The 18,369-nt window shown below is 48.3% G+C and overlaps 5 protein-coding genes across 5 annotated transcripts; 2 read left to right on the top strand and 3 right to left on the bottom strand.

The window, feature by feature from the left end:
- Positions 1-2,716: 2,716 nt before the first annotated feature.
- FIESC28_09709 (uncharacterized protein) lies at positions 2,717-3,887 on the bottom strand (the record flags this gene model as incomplete). Its single annotated transcript, XM_031163845.1, has 3 exons — positions 2,717-3,214; positions 3,262-3,724; positions 3,775-3,887. 3 exons carry the CDS (start codon positions 3,885-3,887, stop codon positions 2,717-2,719), a joined length of 1,074 nt encoding a protein of 357 aa, XP_031012092.1.
- An 894-nt stretch (positions 3,888-4,781) lies between these two features.
- On the bottom strand, positions 4,782-8,063 carry FIESC28_09710 (uncharacterized protein; the record flags this gene model as incomplete). The annotated part of the gene is made up of 1 exon (XM_031163846.1): positions 4,782-8,063. One exon carries the CDS (start codon positions 8,061-8,063, stop codon positions 4,782-4,784), a length of 3,282 nt encoding a protein of 1,093 aa, XP_031012093.1.
- A 2,449-nt stretch (positions 8,064-10,512) lies between these two features.
- FIESC28_09711 (uncharacterized protein) lies at positions 10,513-12,027 on the top strand (the record flags this gene model as incomplete). The annotated part of the gene is made up of 3 exons (XM_031163847.1): positions 10,513-10,692; positions 10,798-10,921; positions 10,970-12,027. The coding sequence occupies 3 exons, from the start codon at positions 10,513-10,515 to the stop codon at positions 12,025-12,027; spliced, it is 1,362 nt and encodes a 453-aa protein (XP_031012094.1).
- Positions 12,028-13,647: 1,620 nt separating this feature from the next.
- On the top strand, positions 13,648-14,688 carry FIESC28_09712 (uncharacterized protein; the record flags this gene model as incomplete). The annotated part of the gene is made up of 2 exons (XM_031163848.1): positions 13,648-14,420; positions 14,469-14,688. 2 exons carry the CDS (start codon positions 13,648-13,650, stop codon positions 14,686-14,688), a joined length of 993 nt encoding a protein of 330 aa, XP_031012095.1.
- Positions 14,689-15,087: 399 nt separating this feature from the next.
- On the bottom strand, positions 15,088-16,810 carry FIESC28_09713 (uncharacterized protein; the record flags this gene model as incomplete). Its single annotated transcript, XM_031163849.1, has 3 exons — positions 15,088-15,813; positions 15,863-16,046; positions 16,095-16,810. The coding sequence occupies 3 exons, from the start codon at positions 16,808-16,810 to the stop codon at positions 15,088-15,090; spliced, it is 1,626 nt and encodes a 541-aa protein (XP_031012096.1).
- Between the last annotated feature and the right edge of the window lie 1,559 nt (positions 16,811-18,369).

The following is an 18,369-nucleotide window of genomic DNA, read 5'->3' on the forward strand; positions in this document are numbered from 1 at the left end:
GCGTAATTGGTTTAGTGGTAAAATTCTCCGTTGCCATCGGGGAGCCCTGGGTTCGATTCCCAGATTACGCATTGAATCAGCGAAGGAATTCGCTTCTCTTTTTGCCGGATCGTCAATTTTGGATGTGGTGTTGTGAACTACAAGTTCCGCCATTTCCGAGCAATATTCTCGTTGGAGCAGTAATTCGAGGCCTAGGTACAGCAAGGACGTTGAAGCGTTCACTGGCTTGTTTCAGGGTTCCGGTCTTCAGTTTTCCAGATCGGCATTGCAAATACATCGTAGTTGAAAACAAAAAGAAGAGTTTGAAGGTTGCCGAAAATGGTGCTTTCAGCCGTTACAGGTTGTGTCTCATAGCCACATCTTTCATCACACTCACAAACGTTCCCGGCAGCACACCCTGTCGTAAGACCACAGATAAAACGGAAAGAAAAGCAAAAAGGAAAGCTGGACAGCTTGATTTAACGATGCGTAATCTGGGAATCGAACCCAGGGCTCCCCGATGGCAACGGAGAATTTTACCACTAAACCAATTACGCGGTTATTGCTTGTGAGATTGCTTTCGAGTCGGGGAACATATACCTACAACCGGAATATCTCCACCCAAACAGACGAGAGAGTCGACCAGATGGATCAGTCTGCCTTCGGTAAGTACCTACCTTCTCATCTTGTTTGTTCTTCGATTGTTGCTTGGTATGTTGCTGAGTACGAATTCTGTTGCTCTGTTGCTTCCTGCTGTTGGATCACAACTAACAACGGTCTCTTTCAGATTCACCCTTCTTTCTGGTCTTGGTCACTAATCTCCTCGCTTGCACAACCCAAAAGCCAGTTTGTAGCAGTCAACTTGCAACAAATTCAGGCAGCCACTATTCCCTATGCCATCCATCAGCACAATCATCGAGATATTACTGCCGTCACCAAGGTTACCTACAGAGTCAACGTCTCCCTCCTGCCAAAACCTCGCACTACCGCACCTTCGAAGAGACTGCCTTGGAAACAGTGCACGCCGAGCTGAAGAGAGCGACGGTTAGTACTGTGATCCATAGTTGAGGTTCATGAGCCATACTAACTTCTTAGTTCTACAGATTCACCAGAACAAAACGATCCACGGCCTCAAGACTTAACCTTCGGGAACTACGACAAAGATTTCGAAACGGCGCTTTCCACGCTTCACTCCGTCTCTAAAGATCAACAACTACAGAGAGTGCTGAGGGTCTTCCCGATTACCAAGAGGGATAAGATTTCGAGTCTCTTCCAGACTCTGCTGCTGGCGGCCGAGTACACGTTGAGACGGAAACTCAGTATACCGCCCTTGGGAGCGAACTCTGTAAGAATTGAGAGGGAAGCGCGCTTACCATCTGTCACGATCGAAGTGGTTGTCACAACTGTCGAAGAAGCGAATATTGCGAAAAGAAAGGACTTGGAAAGCACAAAGGCCGCCATTCAGAGTATCACTTCAACCAAATATCCTCGCACTACCGGTCAGTTGCCCGACCATTGGCAGCCTACTCCCAAGGCGTCCGCCCAAGGTCCAACGCGCCCAACCCTTAGAGCCGATCATTCTTCCCTCGGATAGATAGATACAGTTATGGGCACGGCGAAATTTTCTACTATCAAACTCGAAACGCAACTGCAAACGACAGGGCCATTACGATCGCTCTACTCTACACAGCATATCTAAGGTAACCGGATTTCAGTGCTACGAGGCCAGAGTTACATACGGTGGCTTCTCCAAGTACTAGAATCCTAATATCAAGGTTGAACTCCTCTTCTCTTCCCATATGCATATCGAACTAACCGATTAACAGCCACCATCTAGATCTAGAATCCACGAAGTGGCTACCCGAGCTCGATACCGAAAACGACCTCACGCCTCGACCCTTCGTCGTACGGGGAAAGGGAAAGGTTTCTGAGATCCTCAGCTTTTTCTGCATCCGATAGCTACACGAAAAGCTGCGTTGCCTGTCACAAAGTTGGTGGTTTTGAATTTCCTGCAGCGGCATGGAATATAGCCTTAGTTAAACACTAGGGGTTGCGGGTTTCCTCTTATAGCGGCGACCGGTTTGGCGCTTTCGACATGGCGTACCAAGCTGCACACCTCAACCAGACGACACGATGGATAGTCTAAGCCACCGAAAAAAGTGTTGTTTTGTTGAGTACGCATTGCCGGGCATCTTATCACCAGATGCGTCACTAGCAGACGCCAAATACCTCTCGACGACAACGAAGTCGGTCCTGTCATATAGCCAAGACTCCCGGACAAAAAATCTTTCGCATTCCTGACCATTAACGAACCCCACGTCTGATGTGCTGAATGTCATCAACGCTCAGAGTACGTATGGTTAGTTGGAGTCACAATACCCTATATAGGACTCCTTCCGGAAGTGTTAAAAGGGTAAAGAGACTGGGTTACTCAGCAGTCACTGTAGGAATGGAATACGTTTATTCAAACCAATGTATCCCGGGGAACTTTCAAGAGTGGCGGCACGAGGTAGGACTTCGAGTGCCAGCATGAGTATAAAAAGTATGTTCGTGCAGTCCAGGCCATCGTGCTATATAATAGTGGCTGTGGCTTCCAGTATCAAACTTCATCAAGCCTTGAGATTACTATTAATGTATAATTATGTCATTTCAAACTCCTCCTTTTCATGACAAGATATCATGCCCTTATTACCCAAACAAATGATATCCTTTTCCTTATAGCCTCCCATAAACACCATTAACTATCTAAATCCCTAATGCTCCTCACACTCTGATACTCGAAACTAACACTACTATCCATCTCAAAGTTCTTGACCGACGGCGCCAAAGTACCGCCCTCCTCATGCTTCTCCAGATGCTCCTTCAACCCGCCATAGAAATTCCTCAGACACAAAATCGCAAAGATAGTAGTGAAGAAAAGGAAACCGATGGACATGGCAGCATAGCAATTCGAAATGCTAACAAAAGAAGCGAAACGCTTCCCCATCACGGACAGGACCACCATGTAGATGATATAACCAATCATGGCAAGGAAAGCAACGATAGATACGACCATGCCGATACGGTTCTCTGACTTGCTCCATACTATGGATAGGCAGGTGATGATGACGGCCACGGCGAGGACGGACATGCGGATGGCGAATTCGGTTCCTTGGCCGCGAAGTTCAGTTACTCCGAAGTACACTTCGAAGGACACAATAAAGTATATGTCTACTTTTGCAAGCATGACAAAGATCTGCAACAATCAGCTTGGGTATCACATGAACATAGGATATAACATACCTGATGGATGGTGCGTATCCTTCTCAACTTGGCATCCGCGCCCACATTGCGATATGCCTGCCAGTCAAAGTACTGCTTCAGATACCAGACAGAGATAACCAACAGCCCTGTGCAGATACCGACAATAAAAGGCATAGCTTTCAACATGCCTCCGATTTGCTCCCAGATAGGTATCTCCAGGTGAACCAGCGGTTGAAGGTTCGAATCCACGGAGCCCTTCAACTGTTCGATCCTCCCCTTCATTTCCGTCGACTGGTAGATGGCCAAGGGCAAGAAGCCGGCATTGAGCACACATGTGAGCATAGCCTGGGCCGTGCTCTTGAGACGGATGGAATCGACCATGAAGCCCAGCTGGAATAGAAACCCAAAGATGAAAATTGCCAAGTTGGCCGGTATGTCATATCCGGCTCCTACTTGGATGATTCTCGGCGTAATCCATTCATACCAGTGTACCACGACGATCCTGTCTCTGGTCAGTGGCGGTTAGGGGAAGAAGCGGTGGATGTTACATACCCCTGAAGGATAGAAACAGTAAGACCTTGCGCAATACCAATGGCTAAAAATGACAAGACTGACGGTGCTGTCTGCACCTTGTTTGCGATGTTTGATATCGTGTCTGCTGCCATCTTGTATATCTCGTATACAGCGCTGAGATGAGAAGTGATGGGAATGTTTTTGGTTCAACGGAAGAAGACCAAAAAGTTTTGAAATACCGACGCTAGTTCGAGGTCCGTTGTCTTGCCTAGCAAGGGTAGTCAGGGAATATTGGGGCTTGACCCACCATCTTCTCGTATTCAGAAGCCTTGAAACCCAAGCGCTCGGTCATAAAGTTCTGGAAATGACGGAGAAGGCGTTTACTATTCCTGATCCGGTTTCTAGATGCGAGACTTCAACAGTGCAATGGCTCCATCTGGAGTTCGGTTATTGACAAGCGATGTGTGTTTTTTTCTCCGATGTTTGAGACTCGTCTCGTCTGTTTGACAACTCTGGATACAGAGTTGAAAGACATGGGTGTTCGTTGATCACTCTTTTGACGGCTCTGCACAGACGATAACCCAGTCGTTAATGACCCATATATCAGCCACGTCTTCCAGTTAGAGTGTCTTTTGACATTTGAGGCGACTGTGCTTTGACTTTAAATCTACCGAGAAATGAGTCGAGACCATCAATTTCAGATGCCGTGACCGGAAGAGGCAATGATCTCTAGCGATTCAATTAAATGGTGTTGATCGGAACTTTCCTCGCAAGGCTGACTGTTCGGAGACTGCAGAAGAAATTCATGCGCCGACTTGTGGAGGCCTGATCCTGGTTTGTGCAGCATAAACTTGGCCTAACATTAGTTCGCTTGGATAAAGGACGGAAATGCGAGAAGCATCTGACAGTAGTCGGTGGATCACGAAAACAGTGACATTTTATAGTGTGAATACGAGCAGGAAATGTTGTCACCATGGGACTTCATCGGTCGAATGACACATCTATTATTCATGTCTGAAATCCACTCAAACATCTACCAAAGTTCCTTACCAAGCTATTCTCGCAATGAAAGACTTGGGAAACTTCCTCACAAAGAACTTCCTAATCTCATCAACCAACAAAATACCCAACCCCAGAGGAATAGGAATCAACCAAAACTCAATCGGCACAGACTCGGTATCAAACAACTTCTGAATCCCAGGCACCTCCGTCACAAAAATAGCAATGCACAAACTGATAAGCATGCTAAGAATCAACCACGGGTTGCGATGAGCCTTGGTAATAGGATTCGCCTGGAAAATACTCAAGCGTCGGTTCCTCACAGCGAGGATATTTCCCCATTGAAGGAACACTAGTGTGACAAAGTAAACACACTGGCCGGTGTTGTTGAACTTGGTCAGCTCGTCCTTGGTGTAGCCGTGATAGCCTTCTGAGTAGCCTTCGAAGAGGAAGAAGAGATCGGAGGCGGAGAGCTTGGCGTGTCTCCACATGTAGAGGAAGAACATGGCATGCGCGGTGATGGTCTCCATGGTACCCGTGAAGAGGTACGCTTGGGTGTAGATCTTGGCGTTGATGAGGTGATCGCGCTTGTGGTTCCTGGGAGGAAGAGAAAGAAGATCGAATTCCTCCTTCTCCATGATCAGTGACAGACTGAGGAACAGATCTGTAAAGACACAGATGATGATCATGAGAAACGCGCTAAGAGGGAGAGGAACGCCGAAGAAGACGTTCAGAATGACAGGCCAGATCTCGGACCAACTACCGGCGGGGAGAAGGTAGGAAATAACCTTTTGAAGGTTCTGGAAGACGAGACGGCCGAGGCGCATGGCGTCGATAATGGAGTCGAAGCGGTCGAGGAGGACGAGGTCAGATGCTTCGATGGCGACATCGCTTCCGGTAACGATAGCGACACCAACGTCTGCAGCGCGAAGGGCAGGGGCGTCGTTGACACCATCACCGGTTACAGCGACTACATTGTCGCGTTCGCGAAGTTCGGTGACGATACGAAGTTTTTGCTCGGGAGTAGTTCGTGCAAAGACGATTTCTTCGTAGGCGCAGACGATATCCCAGTCCTCCTGGCTAAGCCTACTGAGATGGGCGCCTTCGAGTAGTAGACTTCGGGGGATGATCTCCGCACGATCACCCTTCTTCGGCTTCGTCTTCTTCTCGCTGGTAGGGGTACCGGGGTAGAGCGAGTCAATGGTATCAGGATCCTGCTGACAAGAGAAGATACCAGTGTTGCGAGCGATTGCGGCGGCGGTGAGAGCGTAGTCGCCAGTGACCATGAAGAACCTCGTTCCAGCACGACGGCATTGCTCAACCGTGGCTGGAATCTCGGGACGATGAGGATCGATGATGCCGAGCATACCGACGACAGTAAGGTCCTGAATAGCGGAGTGCGTGATCTCATCACTGAAACTATTCGTGCCAGCGACCGAGCGAGGAGTGATGAACTTCTCACACAAGACAATCACACGTTCCGCCCGACGAGAAGCTTCGTCTTGGATCTGCTGGAACTTGATGCGTGCGTCGCGAGTAAGCGTGACGACGGAGTTGGACTCGGAGGACCAGTACTTGGTACATCCTGCAAGAAGGATATCAGGCGCACCCTTGATGATGACACGGTATGCACCACGTTCGTCGTCGGATTGGAAGACTGTTAACATCCATTTGTTCTTGGAGTTGAAGGGTACTTCGAAGATGCGAGGCATAGTCTTCCTGGCACTATCACCTGAGTGGCCGGATGCGGCGAAGCGGAAGACTGCGCTGTCGGTGGCGTTACCCATGACTGCTCGCTCATGAAGGGGAAGATGGATAGTGGTCGGATCGAAGGATGCATCGTTACAAAGAAGTGCTGCGCGTTGAAGAGCGATTGAAGCTTGGTCTGCTTCGTTGCTGTTGACAAGATAGTGGAATTCATCCGAAGACTCGAATTTCTTGTCGACAAAGGCAACGGAGCTGACAAACATCTGGTTCTGTGTAAGAGTTCCAGTCTTGTCAGAGCAGATGACATTCACACAACCAAGGGTCTCAACGGTCGATAGACCCTTGGGTAGAACGTTGACAGCCTTCATGCGACGCGCTACCATCATGAGTGTCAACGCCACAGCGACTGGCATACCCTCCGGAATGAACGCCACGACACAGGCCATGACATTGACAAGCATGGCTGGAACACTCATGTAATCTGGGTGATCAACGCGCAGCCAACCAACCCACGTAAGAAGGATCGCGAGAGCCAGGATAATGGTCATGCAGACAATAATCTTGACGAAGCGAGTGATTTCCTGCTGGATCAGAGCAGCTGAATCCTTGACACCAGATGTAGACGTCGCGATACGACCCATGACAGTTCGGCCACCAGTGAGTACAACAACACCGACACCATTACCGTTCATGACAGTAGTTCCCATGAAAGCAATGTTGCGACTCTCGAGGAAGTTCGCATCGGTGGCGTCAACCGCACCCTCGATCTCGTCAGACTCGCCAGTAAGAACCGAACGATCAAAACGGATGTCACCAGAGTGACTGATGATGCGCAGATCAGCAGGAACTTTGTCGCCGACTTGGAGATGAATAACATCGCCAGCGACAAGACCAATCGTAGGCAAGCTTTTGATTTCACCATCACGCTTGACCATTGCGAAAGAAGGCAACAGGTCGAGGATAGAATTCATGGTCTTGGCGGTAGACCAATCCTGGAAGGCTGAAAAGCCAGCCTGGAGGAAGATGACGATGAGGATAAGAACGGCGAGCGAAAGATTCTGATTCGACGGAGGATTGCTGAGGGGCTGCCAGCAGAGGAAGAAGATAATAGCCCCAACCCAAAGAACCGAACAGAAACCACCAAAGATGTACTTTAGAGTCCGCTTGATATAGTTCGTCTTGGGATGAGGAAGTGTATTCTTTCCGTCGCGCTCAAGTCTCGTCGCAGCCGCACTCTCGGAAAGACCCTCCCCAGCACTAACATTAAGCTGCTGACACAACTGTTCAACCTGCAACTCATGGTACTGAAGCTTAGAGAAGTAATCCTCATCAGTCTTCGGTTTCACAGTCTTGGAGTCGTCAGAGTCGACAGTTTGTTTGGCTTCGGTGACTTGGATGGATAAAGTGCGGTATTCGATCTGGTAGCCCGAGTAGGGAGAGGCTGGATGGATGCGGGAGCGTGAGGAGGAGTGGGAGCGACGACGGGAGAGGGAGCGGGTACGTGTGCGGCCGAGACGGGGGTCTGTTTCTGAGCGACCGCGTTCGTGGGTTTGGAAGGTGATGCGGGTGTTTTGAGCCTCAGGATCGATTTCCTTTGTTGGGTGGATGTCAGGGTCAGCCATTGTGAGGGTCTGTCACAGAGAACCAGGCAGAGCAAGAGATTGCAGAAGCAGAACAGAAGAGTGTGAGAGTGAGTAATTCGTTCAAAACACAGCTTCTCAAGCAATATTAATACAAGATCCAAAAGTCTAGACAATTCCAAAAGCCATTCATTCATTACCTCTTCTAATCAAGGAGGCCTCCTCGGCTCTTCCCATCAAGTAAACCGTTCACCAGCAAATGAAAAATGCCTCAGCGTTATGAAACACATTGTATTCAGAAGTGAAGCTATACAAACATGTACAAAGGCCACCAGCGAACAAGTCGTGTGGGAAATGGTAGGGGCGAGTATGTAGTTACTTGGGCTGCTGCAGGGCAGGGCAGGGCTGGATCTGAGGGGAAATGAGATGGCTAGCCGTTTGTAGAAACGGTTTGTGATATCACCGCTTCTTGACTCAGCCCCTTTGTCGCAAAGATCCACTGGAAAGTATTTGGCTCATAATGTTTTGCATGATCTTGACATGTTGAAGCTTGTCTTTAGCTAACCCAGTTTGACAAGCTGTTATGTCAATGGAACTTTTGCCAGGTCCAATAAAACACGTAAAACCGAGCTAAACTAGGTGACGTTACAGGGCCCAATTTCTCGGTATCTAGACCCTGAATGCCACCCCCATGTCTGCAGCCAAAGAGAGAAGAGACGAAAATAAGGTGTTGGAAATAAGCATTTTTGGACGTGGGTGTAGCCGTCTTGGCATGGTCATAGCCCGGGATGCCAGATCCGGGAGTGGGCAGTGCTAAGAGTGCGCCCGTCTTGAATCAAATTCCCTCATGCATTTTCTGTCATTTCTTGTTTTTCTCGCAAAGTAGCGAATGGAATTTTGGGTTTGTTCACCGACGGAGAAGAGCTTCTGACCTGTTGCATGAAGCTACCCATAGCTGTTCAAGCTGTTGTGCAGACAAGACCCCTCACTTGACTCTCCCTTTCCTCTTCTCTCTTCTCGTTATCCCACTTGTCCTCCGCAGCTAGTCCAGAAGGCGTTTATCTTTCCACTGCTGGAATTTCCCATTACCAAATATGCAATCTGGGCTTTCCCACTACTAATCATAGAAATGGCTGGCCTGATTCTCGTTTACGCACTCGCCAATGGCCCGCTGACGTCTCCCCTCTACCACCCATCAAAGTTTTCCAAAGCCGCTGCCGCTCACCCGAACGCCGTTTAACCGCTAGTCATAGATCTAATAATGGAACAAAACTTAGAAGCCTCTGTGACCACAAATTGCCTCTGAGATTCACGCATTGATTGAGATTTTCGTATTTATTTGTCATTCGGGGACGCGTCATGCAGGGCTGAATATGCGTGTCATTTCAAGATGAGATTGTTCCAGATCTCGCATTTTCTTGTCTGTGCGATTGATGAATCTGGATTTCTGTTTGTGATGCTTGGCGTAGAGGTAGAGAGTGCCTGCAGAGCCAAGCATTTTATTTTCCGATGGGTCCTCACGCTAAGTAACTCCCCTGTTCGCGTCGCGATTTCTGGGCTAAAGTTACGAGACCTCCAACTGACTGTGAGCGAAATCTCTCATGTCTCACATGCTCAAGACTTGGGTGGGCCACCGAGGAAACCCTGCTCTTTTCCCACGTTTTTCATGCCTCTTTTCGAGTCGCTATGGATCCAAGTCACACCAATTTGAACCGATCTACTTGTTCCTCATGGTTAACATACCCAGAGCTTGGCTGGGTATTGAACTCATAGGACTTCTCGTCGCGTAACTGTCACTGGCCTTTCAATCTCAACTCTAGTTGATTTCGTCTCTTAGTTTTCTTGATGTAATGGTTCTGTGTTTTGACGTGTCTGATCCTCGTGATACTTAAATGCTCCTCAAATTCTGGTGTCACAAACGCGTAAAACAATGAAGTTACTATTGTAATGTGTTCCTAATCGCAGCTTCATAAGACGAAAATCGCACATCATTTGCAAACAATGATTCCGAGTGAGTGAACTGTCGGTGAGTGTCCGGGCCACAGCAATGTCAAACACTCTGTGTGGTGTTTTCACATGAACAAGACATCTAGATTATTATCAAGAAAGGCCTCAACTGGGAAACACCTGGACCTTAATCAGTATTTTAACTACACCCCCACTCTCATAATCACCTTAGGACCCTTCAAACCAATTGAAGTATGTTCAAACAAGTCATTCTGTTCATATCCTCTGTCATTTCGCCTACCCTACAGACCACGATAAGTGATAAGCAAAGTGGCGTATCGTGTCCTTGTGGCTGAATCCCACTTTTAAGGTTCCGACAAGCCACGGAAAAACGGAACTCGACAACCGAACCACCTCAAACCCTCAATCAAATCAAACATCTTCAATCTCAGCCTTACCGACCCGCAACGGCCTTGTAACGTAATGCCTGCTCCTCGATGAGCTTACCCTCATTTCCTGTCACTCTTTCTCGCGCGCATATCCCATGTCAGGTCAGGAGACCTCGCCACAGTCTCCCCCCGCAAACACACCCAAACACCGACGACCCTGGAATGCAGCCGAGGATGCGACCCTGAGGACGCTCGTTGGCCACTTTGGCGCGAGTAGAGGGTCTGAGGGACGTTGGAAGGATATTGCTGCGGGCTTGGAGGGAAGGACGGCAAAGGTGAGTGAGTTGGTGTTTTCTCCGCACGTGTCATAACGCGATCCATGATGGCCCACATGAGTGGATGAGTGGATGAATGGAGAATGAGATATTGACTGGGTCTAGGAGTGTCGAAAGAGATGGCTTCATTCTCTTGATCCTTCCTTACGCAAAGGTCGATGGACATCTCAAGAGGATGAGATTCTCCTTTCGGCTTATGCTCGGCTTGGACCAGTATGGAATGATATTGGTAATATTCACATGCACACACTTACAATCTAATCTAACACACTAACAGCGAATCTCATCCCTGGAAGAAAGGATGATCAATGTTCGAAAAGATACAATGATATCCTAAACCCATCTGCCAAGAACCGGTTAAGTGACTGGACCGCAGACGAAGACAACCTTCTCCGTCAGGGAGTAGCAACACTTGGTCATCGATGGGTAGCCATCTCATCAAGAATACCTGGTCGTCCACCTCTGACCTGTCGTAATCGTTGGCGCACACTCTCAAGGCTATCGCATCAACGACAGAGTAAATCTCAAGGAACAACTCCTTCGTCATCATCTCAGATGTCTCCCACAGACATTGGAATTTCACCAGCGCCGCAAAACCCCAATATCAACCTGGAAGCGAATACGGGTGACCATATGATGACGTTTCCAACTATGGATGGCGATATAAGTCATGATCAGATGGGGGCTAACTTTCTTGATTCGGCCTTTTTCGAGAACTTTGCAGGCCCTTCGCCGTCTCCTCTGAGAGAAGCGAGTGAGGATACTGAGACACCAAATGAGACTACAGTACCGATGAATCCAGCAACTGTCCCTGACATTCCCTCAAACGTTCCGGAACCTCCGCGAAACGATTCCAGGACATGGCATCAGCCACCCAGGCTGCTGCAGCCAGAATCACAACCGCAACCGCAACCGCAGCCGCAGTCGCAGCCAGTTCCGAATAACACAAATGGGACTTTCACCATGCCTTCGCCTTCTACCTGGTCACAACTAGGCGTAATGCTCCCCCCAGGCACGTCCCCTGGCAACCCACACTTGTGGATGGGCGACAATGGCCATCCTCCTGCTCACATGGGTGTCCCTGGAGAAAGCTCATTGCCAGGCGTTACAGGGGGCGATCCTATTCCCCAATCCTACACCGAGCAATTTCAACTGCCAACTTCAGCACCACAAGCGATACATCACCACCACCACCATCATGTGCATCATCACTTCCATCATTATCATCATTACCCTGGTGGAGGAGATCAATGGCGGCAATTGGAGCAGCAATGCGAAGCAGACGCTATGCAGTCAGTTCAACAAAATGAGAATGGACCTCCGAACGCAGGATGAATGAGCCACGGCCTCAAGATTTAACATCTTTCGGCCAGCTGATAAATGGCGACGGCCGAATTCCGAAATACCGGCTAAGAAAACCAGCCGGTGCCAGATTTGGATTCAACACAGTTGCCAGTCTCATACAGGGACCTTCTCTGCCGTTAGCTGAATATCGAATATTCACACACTGGACGAATCTTGAAAGTCCTGCCCGGTACCCTTGGGGCGATCAGCACGCCCGTTCTGCAGCCAACATAAACTTTGCTCCCCGCATGTTATCGAGGCCTCATTATTTTGACCCAATGACAGATACATATCTCACTTGTATTGAAGATTGGCGCCCTTCCTGACATGAAGTCCTACGCCAAGGCTGCGGCTTACGTTAAGCCTGACTACAGCTCTCTGCCTTGATACGACAACAGCTTCAAGTTCTGATTGGACGAAGAGAATAACGGTAAGAAACGGGAAAGAGATTGGATGGAAGCAAGGTTTGCGGAGATTTGAAGGATCCGGCACGTGTCAGTTGAATATACGAGGGCCTCGAAAAGCAGTGTGATCTGCGAGCTAAGACGCAAGAGCTGCATCTCAACACGCATATTTTCAGTATCCGACTGCCACCACATACTGGTATGATTGGACATCCGAGTGTGGATAGGTGCCCTGAATGGTGTTTAGGGACAAAATTCGGTACATGCCACGACCGGGTAGGCGTGGAGGTCAAGGCGTTTAGATAGGCGTGCTTTCATAGGAAGCTCTTCAACAGGGCCGGAGTTTGGAGTGGTTCAACATTGATCCGAACTTTTAAAATATTAAATACGATATCCGATATACAAATAAAAAAGACAAAGATAATAAATCAGTAACTTTCTCTTGCCTGACTTCGGTATCTGTTTCAGTAACCTCAAATGGCTGGCAAAAGGAATGTGAAACAAATGGACAATCCACTCGCTAATCGAATCGTGCTGTAACGACGTCGACACTAAAATGCTCAAGTCCAGGCGATGGACACGTCAGCCTCCAGCAGCACAAATTGATCAACCGCCATCAAAAGGCCCTAATTTATGCTTAAAACCTCCTTTCACACCACCCAACAAGTAATGCGATCGTATTTACCGCTGCAAAAACAGTCATGTTGGTAGAATCTTACAAGTGGATCATTTGTTTGCGTCGCAATCTTACATTTGCAATCCTTGTCGCTTTGTTCTAAGCGATCGCGAGAAATGCGAACGCGAAGGTCCGGGGATAAACCAATCGGGGTTTAACTACTTTCCGCCCAGATTTTTATCTTGACGACGCCAAGAGTCAAAGAATTTATCTTAACTACAGACAACTGCCTAGATGTTATTATGTTACGGATATCTCTGTTATATAGAATTGATGAAAGAGTCCCTGTAGTTACTGTGAAAGAGATAAAGAAACCGCCATGGGAGACTCTTTATGGAATGAATGATGGATCACTACAGCATCAACGCCAAGAATTCGATGCGCACCTCGCTTAGTTGTATGTCTTGGCTCTTACACTGCGCCTCCACTCATCCTTTGCCCCACGGACTTGATTCCGTCACTTAATATATGACCCGCACCTCCTGTCTTCTCATCCTCCATTGCATCCTCCACGTCTCTTCAACCGCCGCCATGTCTTCGGAAGGCTACGAACCTCCCAGCTACAAAACCTGCTCCGATGGCGTCTCCGCCCGATGTCCCGTCGAAGCTTCGTTGTACGGCGACTACTTCACCCTCAGCGCATGTATCTTCTTCGTCGTAGCGCACGCCCTCGCTCTTATTCCACAGATCTATTTTGGTATTCGCGCGCGAACATGGTCTTACATGGTATGGCTCGCCATAGGGACTATCTTTGAACTTATCGGATACTGCGGCCGTATTATCATGAGTTCGAATCCTTGGGTGTACAACGCTTTCGTCATTCAACTGGTTCTTCTCATCCTCGGCCCCACGCTCGTTGCAGCCGCTATTTCCATCACGTTCAAGCATCTCGTTCTCTGGTATGGACGAGAATACAGTTTCATCAAACCAGTCTTATATCCCTGGGTTTTCGTCGGTACGGATTTCTTCTCGATTATTATCCAGGCTGCAGGCGGTGGTGTTTCATCTGCTGCTACCAACGGCGAGAACTCGGATCAGAAGCTGCTTGATGTTGGATCTGGCATGCTTGTCGCTGGTGTGGTGTTCCAGATGGCGAATATGGTTTTCTGTGGAGGTTTGATGCTCATTTACATGTGGCGACGACACAAGGCTATCAAGAACGGTGCTGCTGTCAGAGAGGGTGACGAGTCTTCTATGAGTGGAGGAGATGTCAAGGTTATTCGTGCAAGCGATAAGAAGACCAAGATATTTGTCTGTGCGTTGGCGGTTGCTTATGTTGCTATTATCATCCGTTGCATCTACCGGTAAGTCTCCTACCTCTCAACTCTGTTGTTCTTACTAACATTACAAAGTATCCCTGAAATGCAGATGGGCTGGGGCAGCACCCTCATGCAAAACGAAACCACATTCCTTATCCTCGACGGAGCCATGATTCTCATCGCCGTATGGACCTTGACAATATTCCACCCTTACTTCTTCTTTCCTTTCCTGGGTAGTAAGGGCAAGGCTGCGAAGGATGCCGAGAAGACTCAGACACAAACGAACGAGGGACCTGTTGTTGGTAACGCATAGGAGAAAGCTGTCAATCAGTTCTTTGATTTTACTTGGAAGACAGATTGTGCGGAATACCTTTTGGGAGATATATTGAGGTTTCTTATGTTGGATTGATTTTAATCATTGGATTAGGCATTGGAACAGCGAGATATAGACTTAGACTTGACTGCATTGGATGCAAAAATTGAGCGGTTGCTAGATACATTTTGGGAGTACAAGCATGACATAAACCCACCATTTCTCCCATAAATCTTCTTACTCATATTCTCGCGATAAGCCTTTACACTATGTCCTCTCCCCAGCCCATCTCCTCCTCATCTCCCAAACCGTCAAACAAACAGCCCCAAGAACCCACCAATACCTCCAATCCCTAACGAGCACCAGCCCACCTTCATCCGAAGATGGACCATCCTGACTTCAATCCAGCACAATCTTCTTCTGGTACAGCTTCTGCTTCAAATCCTCTAACTCAGCAACAGCGGTATCTCTCTCCTCATTCGCAGCAGAAACTTCAGTACGCATGGCATCTCTCTCGTGCTCAGCGGTGGTGACCTTCTTTCTGGTGGCTGTGTTGGTCTTGATGAGTTCGTCGATTCTTGCGTTGGCGCGTTTGAGATCGTCGTTGAGGTTTGCTTCGGAGGCTTGGAGCTTCTCAATAAGGGATTCAAGTTCGGTATTCTTGGCTGTGAGGGTTTTGTTGAGAGTGGTTTGAGCATGAATCTCTGCCTTGAGACGAGAAATCTCGGTATCCCTTTGAATAATCTGCTGTTGATACTCTGAGATTCTCGCATTGAGCTCTCCAATCGTGGCATTAGCAGCATCAAGCTCCCTCTGAAGAGTACTCTTCTCCTCATTAGCACTCTTAAGCTTATTCTGCGTATCCTCGAGAATCTTTTGCGCCTCCGCATCTTGGATCTTGTCCTTCTTGATAAACTCCCTCAACTCGGCAATCTCATCTCGGAGGGATTTCGCTTCTTTGTTGGCATTGTCTAGCTGCTTTTGTAGCTCCTCAGCCTTGGCCTTTGCGGCGCCGCGGTCAGCGGTGAGGTCTTCGACTGTTTTCTTGAGATTTGTGATTTCGGCGTCCTTGGCTTTGACCTTTTCGAGCTGGGTGTGGTAGTCTGCGTCAAGAGCGGCGAAGTGCTGCAATTGTCAGTAAGCGGCTGGGAGAGCATGGATGAGAGTGGCTTACGTCTTGAGCATACTTGGCTAGATAGCCTGCTTGGTCGACAAAGGCAGCTGTGTGGGCCAAAGTCTCGAGAAGACCCTTGGGGAAGGGCATGGGATCCAGGATACGAGGAAGGGCAGTTTGAGCCTGTGGTTTGCGAAGCTCACACTGACCCTTCTCGGGAGTAGGCTCAGGAGGGTTGAAGTCACTGCGACAGGTTAGCGTCTAGTAGGACCAAAGCCAAGGGGATACTCACTGAGTGTGTTGTTGTCGCTCAATAATAGCCGACCGAACCATATCACCCACATCCTCCCCATGACCTCCCTCCTTAACATAAACATCCAACTGATCCGTCTTAGCATCCCAAGTACAGTTGATATCATAGTAAGAATGGTAGCTAAACTTGACAGTATCAGTATCGAGCCCAGTGACATTCTTCTGAACCTCATCTCTGAAACTCGGCTCTTTCGTTTTTCCGTTGGAAGCCTTGGTCCACTGCCACATGGACAAAATAGGCTTCCCCTCTCCAAAGCCGTCCGGTACAACGAAAATAGCAGGCTCATCATTCGCGAAGTTCATCCACTTGAACTTTCCTGTCCAGACCCGTGTGGTACCTGTGAGTTCCTCCTTGCTCTCCCAGATTCTCTGGAGAGGCATAGCGTCACTGACACCATTTTGAGGATTACGCATCACGACGCTGAGTTCCTTATAGCCGTTCTTGGTAGTGACGGTATAGTTATACCATGAGCCTTTGAGGATAAAGGTCACATCGCTGCTGTCTGTCTGGGAGACTGAGTCGACAGTGATGGTGGAGAAGTGGTTCTGTTTCTTGCGGCCTTGGGCGTCGACTGTCCATTGAGAAAAGAGGTAGACACTATCGCCGACGCGAACGGGGCCGCTGGGGAGGATTATAACGAAGGTCTCGTCTTTGGCGTAGTTGTACCAGTTGAGTTTTCCTTGGTAGACGAACATCTTGATTGTGTTTGTAGAGATGAGTGAAGAGTTGATGAACTGACTTGCCTTCACAGGACCAAGACTGTCGTTTTATAGCTCGAGGTCAACTACCTACCTCCTCCCGAGACATACATCTCGATATGATTTTTATCAACCAAGACAATGATGTATCTTTGTCCACATTTCTTGTTGACTTTGGAATGCATATCCAAAACTTTACAAGTTGATGCGCTTCTGATAGCCAATCGAGATGGATTTACATCAATGGTTTACTGCATGTCTCTGCTAGTGTTGAGCTGAGGCTGATCTGGTGGTCAAAGCTCAGAGTATGTATGGAGACGATTGGCATCTCTCATGCAGCTGAGCTGGGGTCGCTTGCCAGTCTGTTTACTCTACGATGAGGCCTACCGGAGTGATTTGACTGGAGTTCAATACTCTAACTATTGCCAAATGCAATTCTCTCTATCAGATTTGGACGCTGATATTCTTCAAGGTTCCACGACGCAAGCCTCAACGATGCCATTGACCAATTACTCTAGGAGATACTACTCTGCATGTCTCAGATACCCCGCCGTCAGCCCGTGTCTGGATGCCGATCATGACGAAACGTCGCGGGCCGAAGCGTGTTGCTAGAGCCAACAAGATCAATATTAGCTGTTGATATAGCTAGTAAGCGCTTAATTTGCGTTCCAGCCTTCAACGACCGTCCATTGCATGGAGATTTGACGATTGGGAATGGAGTTTCCGAGACATCTTGCTGGATTTAGAAAGGATAGACAGGCTGAAGGACCCATGTCTGAGGCCTGCAGGAGGACAAGCCCGTCAGCATAGCTTCATGCGTCACTTTGACGATATATATCGCAGAAAGAATGGGACGGAGTCGATCAAAAAGCGGAAGCAGGGTCCGGCTCCGAAAGACATACATAAAATTGCGGAGAATGCATTGACTTGAATCCAGTTTCGAGCTTCACTATGGGTTATCACTGGAAGAGTCTTGGGCAGCATTGAAATATAGAATATTGGTAGGTGCTTAGAAGTGTATGTTCAATCAGCTTTGCCAGCGTGCCCTGGTGCCAGAGTACTCTGTACATTACTCAGATCTTGGGGTCTATTGGGTCAATTAGACTCTGACATGCAGGTAGAATGTCTTTTCGATTTATCATACATCTTGAAAAGGATATGCTGTCCTGAAGTGAGCCATATATGAGTGCAACTCGCAGCCATGTCTCATATCAGCGACTGTTTCAGACTCATCTTTCCGTCAAGGGTAGAGAAGACGTAGAAATGTAGCCATTCATGGATATCTGAATTTTCTGCATCAGATTTCTCTCGGCGAGAGATTTGCGGTGAACAATGCACTGCAACAATGTTTGCAGAAAAGGATGGGATTTGTCTCAGCAAGCATGACTGCATCGACAAAGTCGGTGAATCCGCCAAGTGAGTGAACAATCTCTTTGTTATACCTGGCAGAAAGCACAAACAAGAAAGAAGACTTGATTGAGCAAAAAGAGACAATCAAAAATATGGAACGGCAAAAGGTAACTCCGGTACAGGGAATCGAACCCTGGGCTCCGCGG

This window comes from Fusarium coffeatum (assembly GCF_003316985.1).
Source record: "Fusarium coffeatum strain FIESC_28 chromosome Unknown BRIP53273_contig_260, whole genome shotgun sequence".
Taxonomy (NCBI): Eukaryota; Fungi; Ascomycota; class Sordariomycetes; order Hypocreales; family Nectriaceae; genus Fusarium; species Fusarium coffeatum.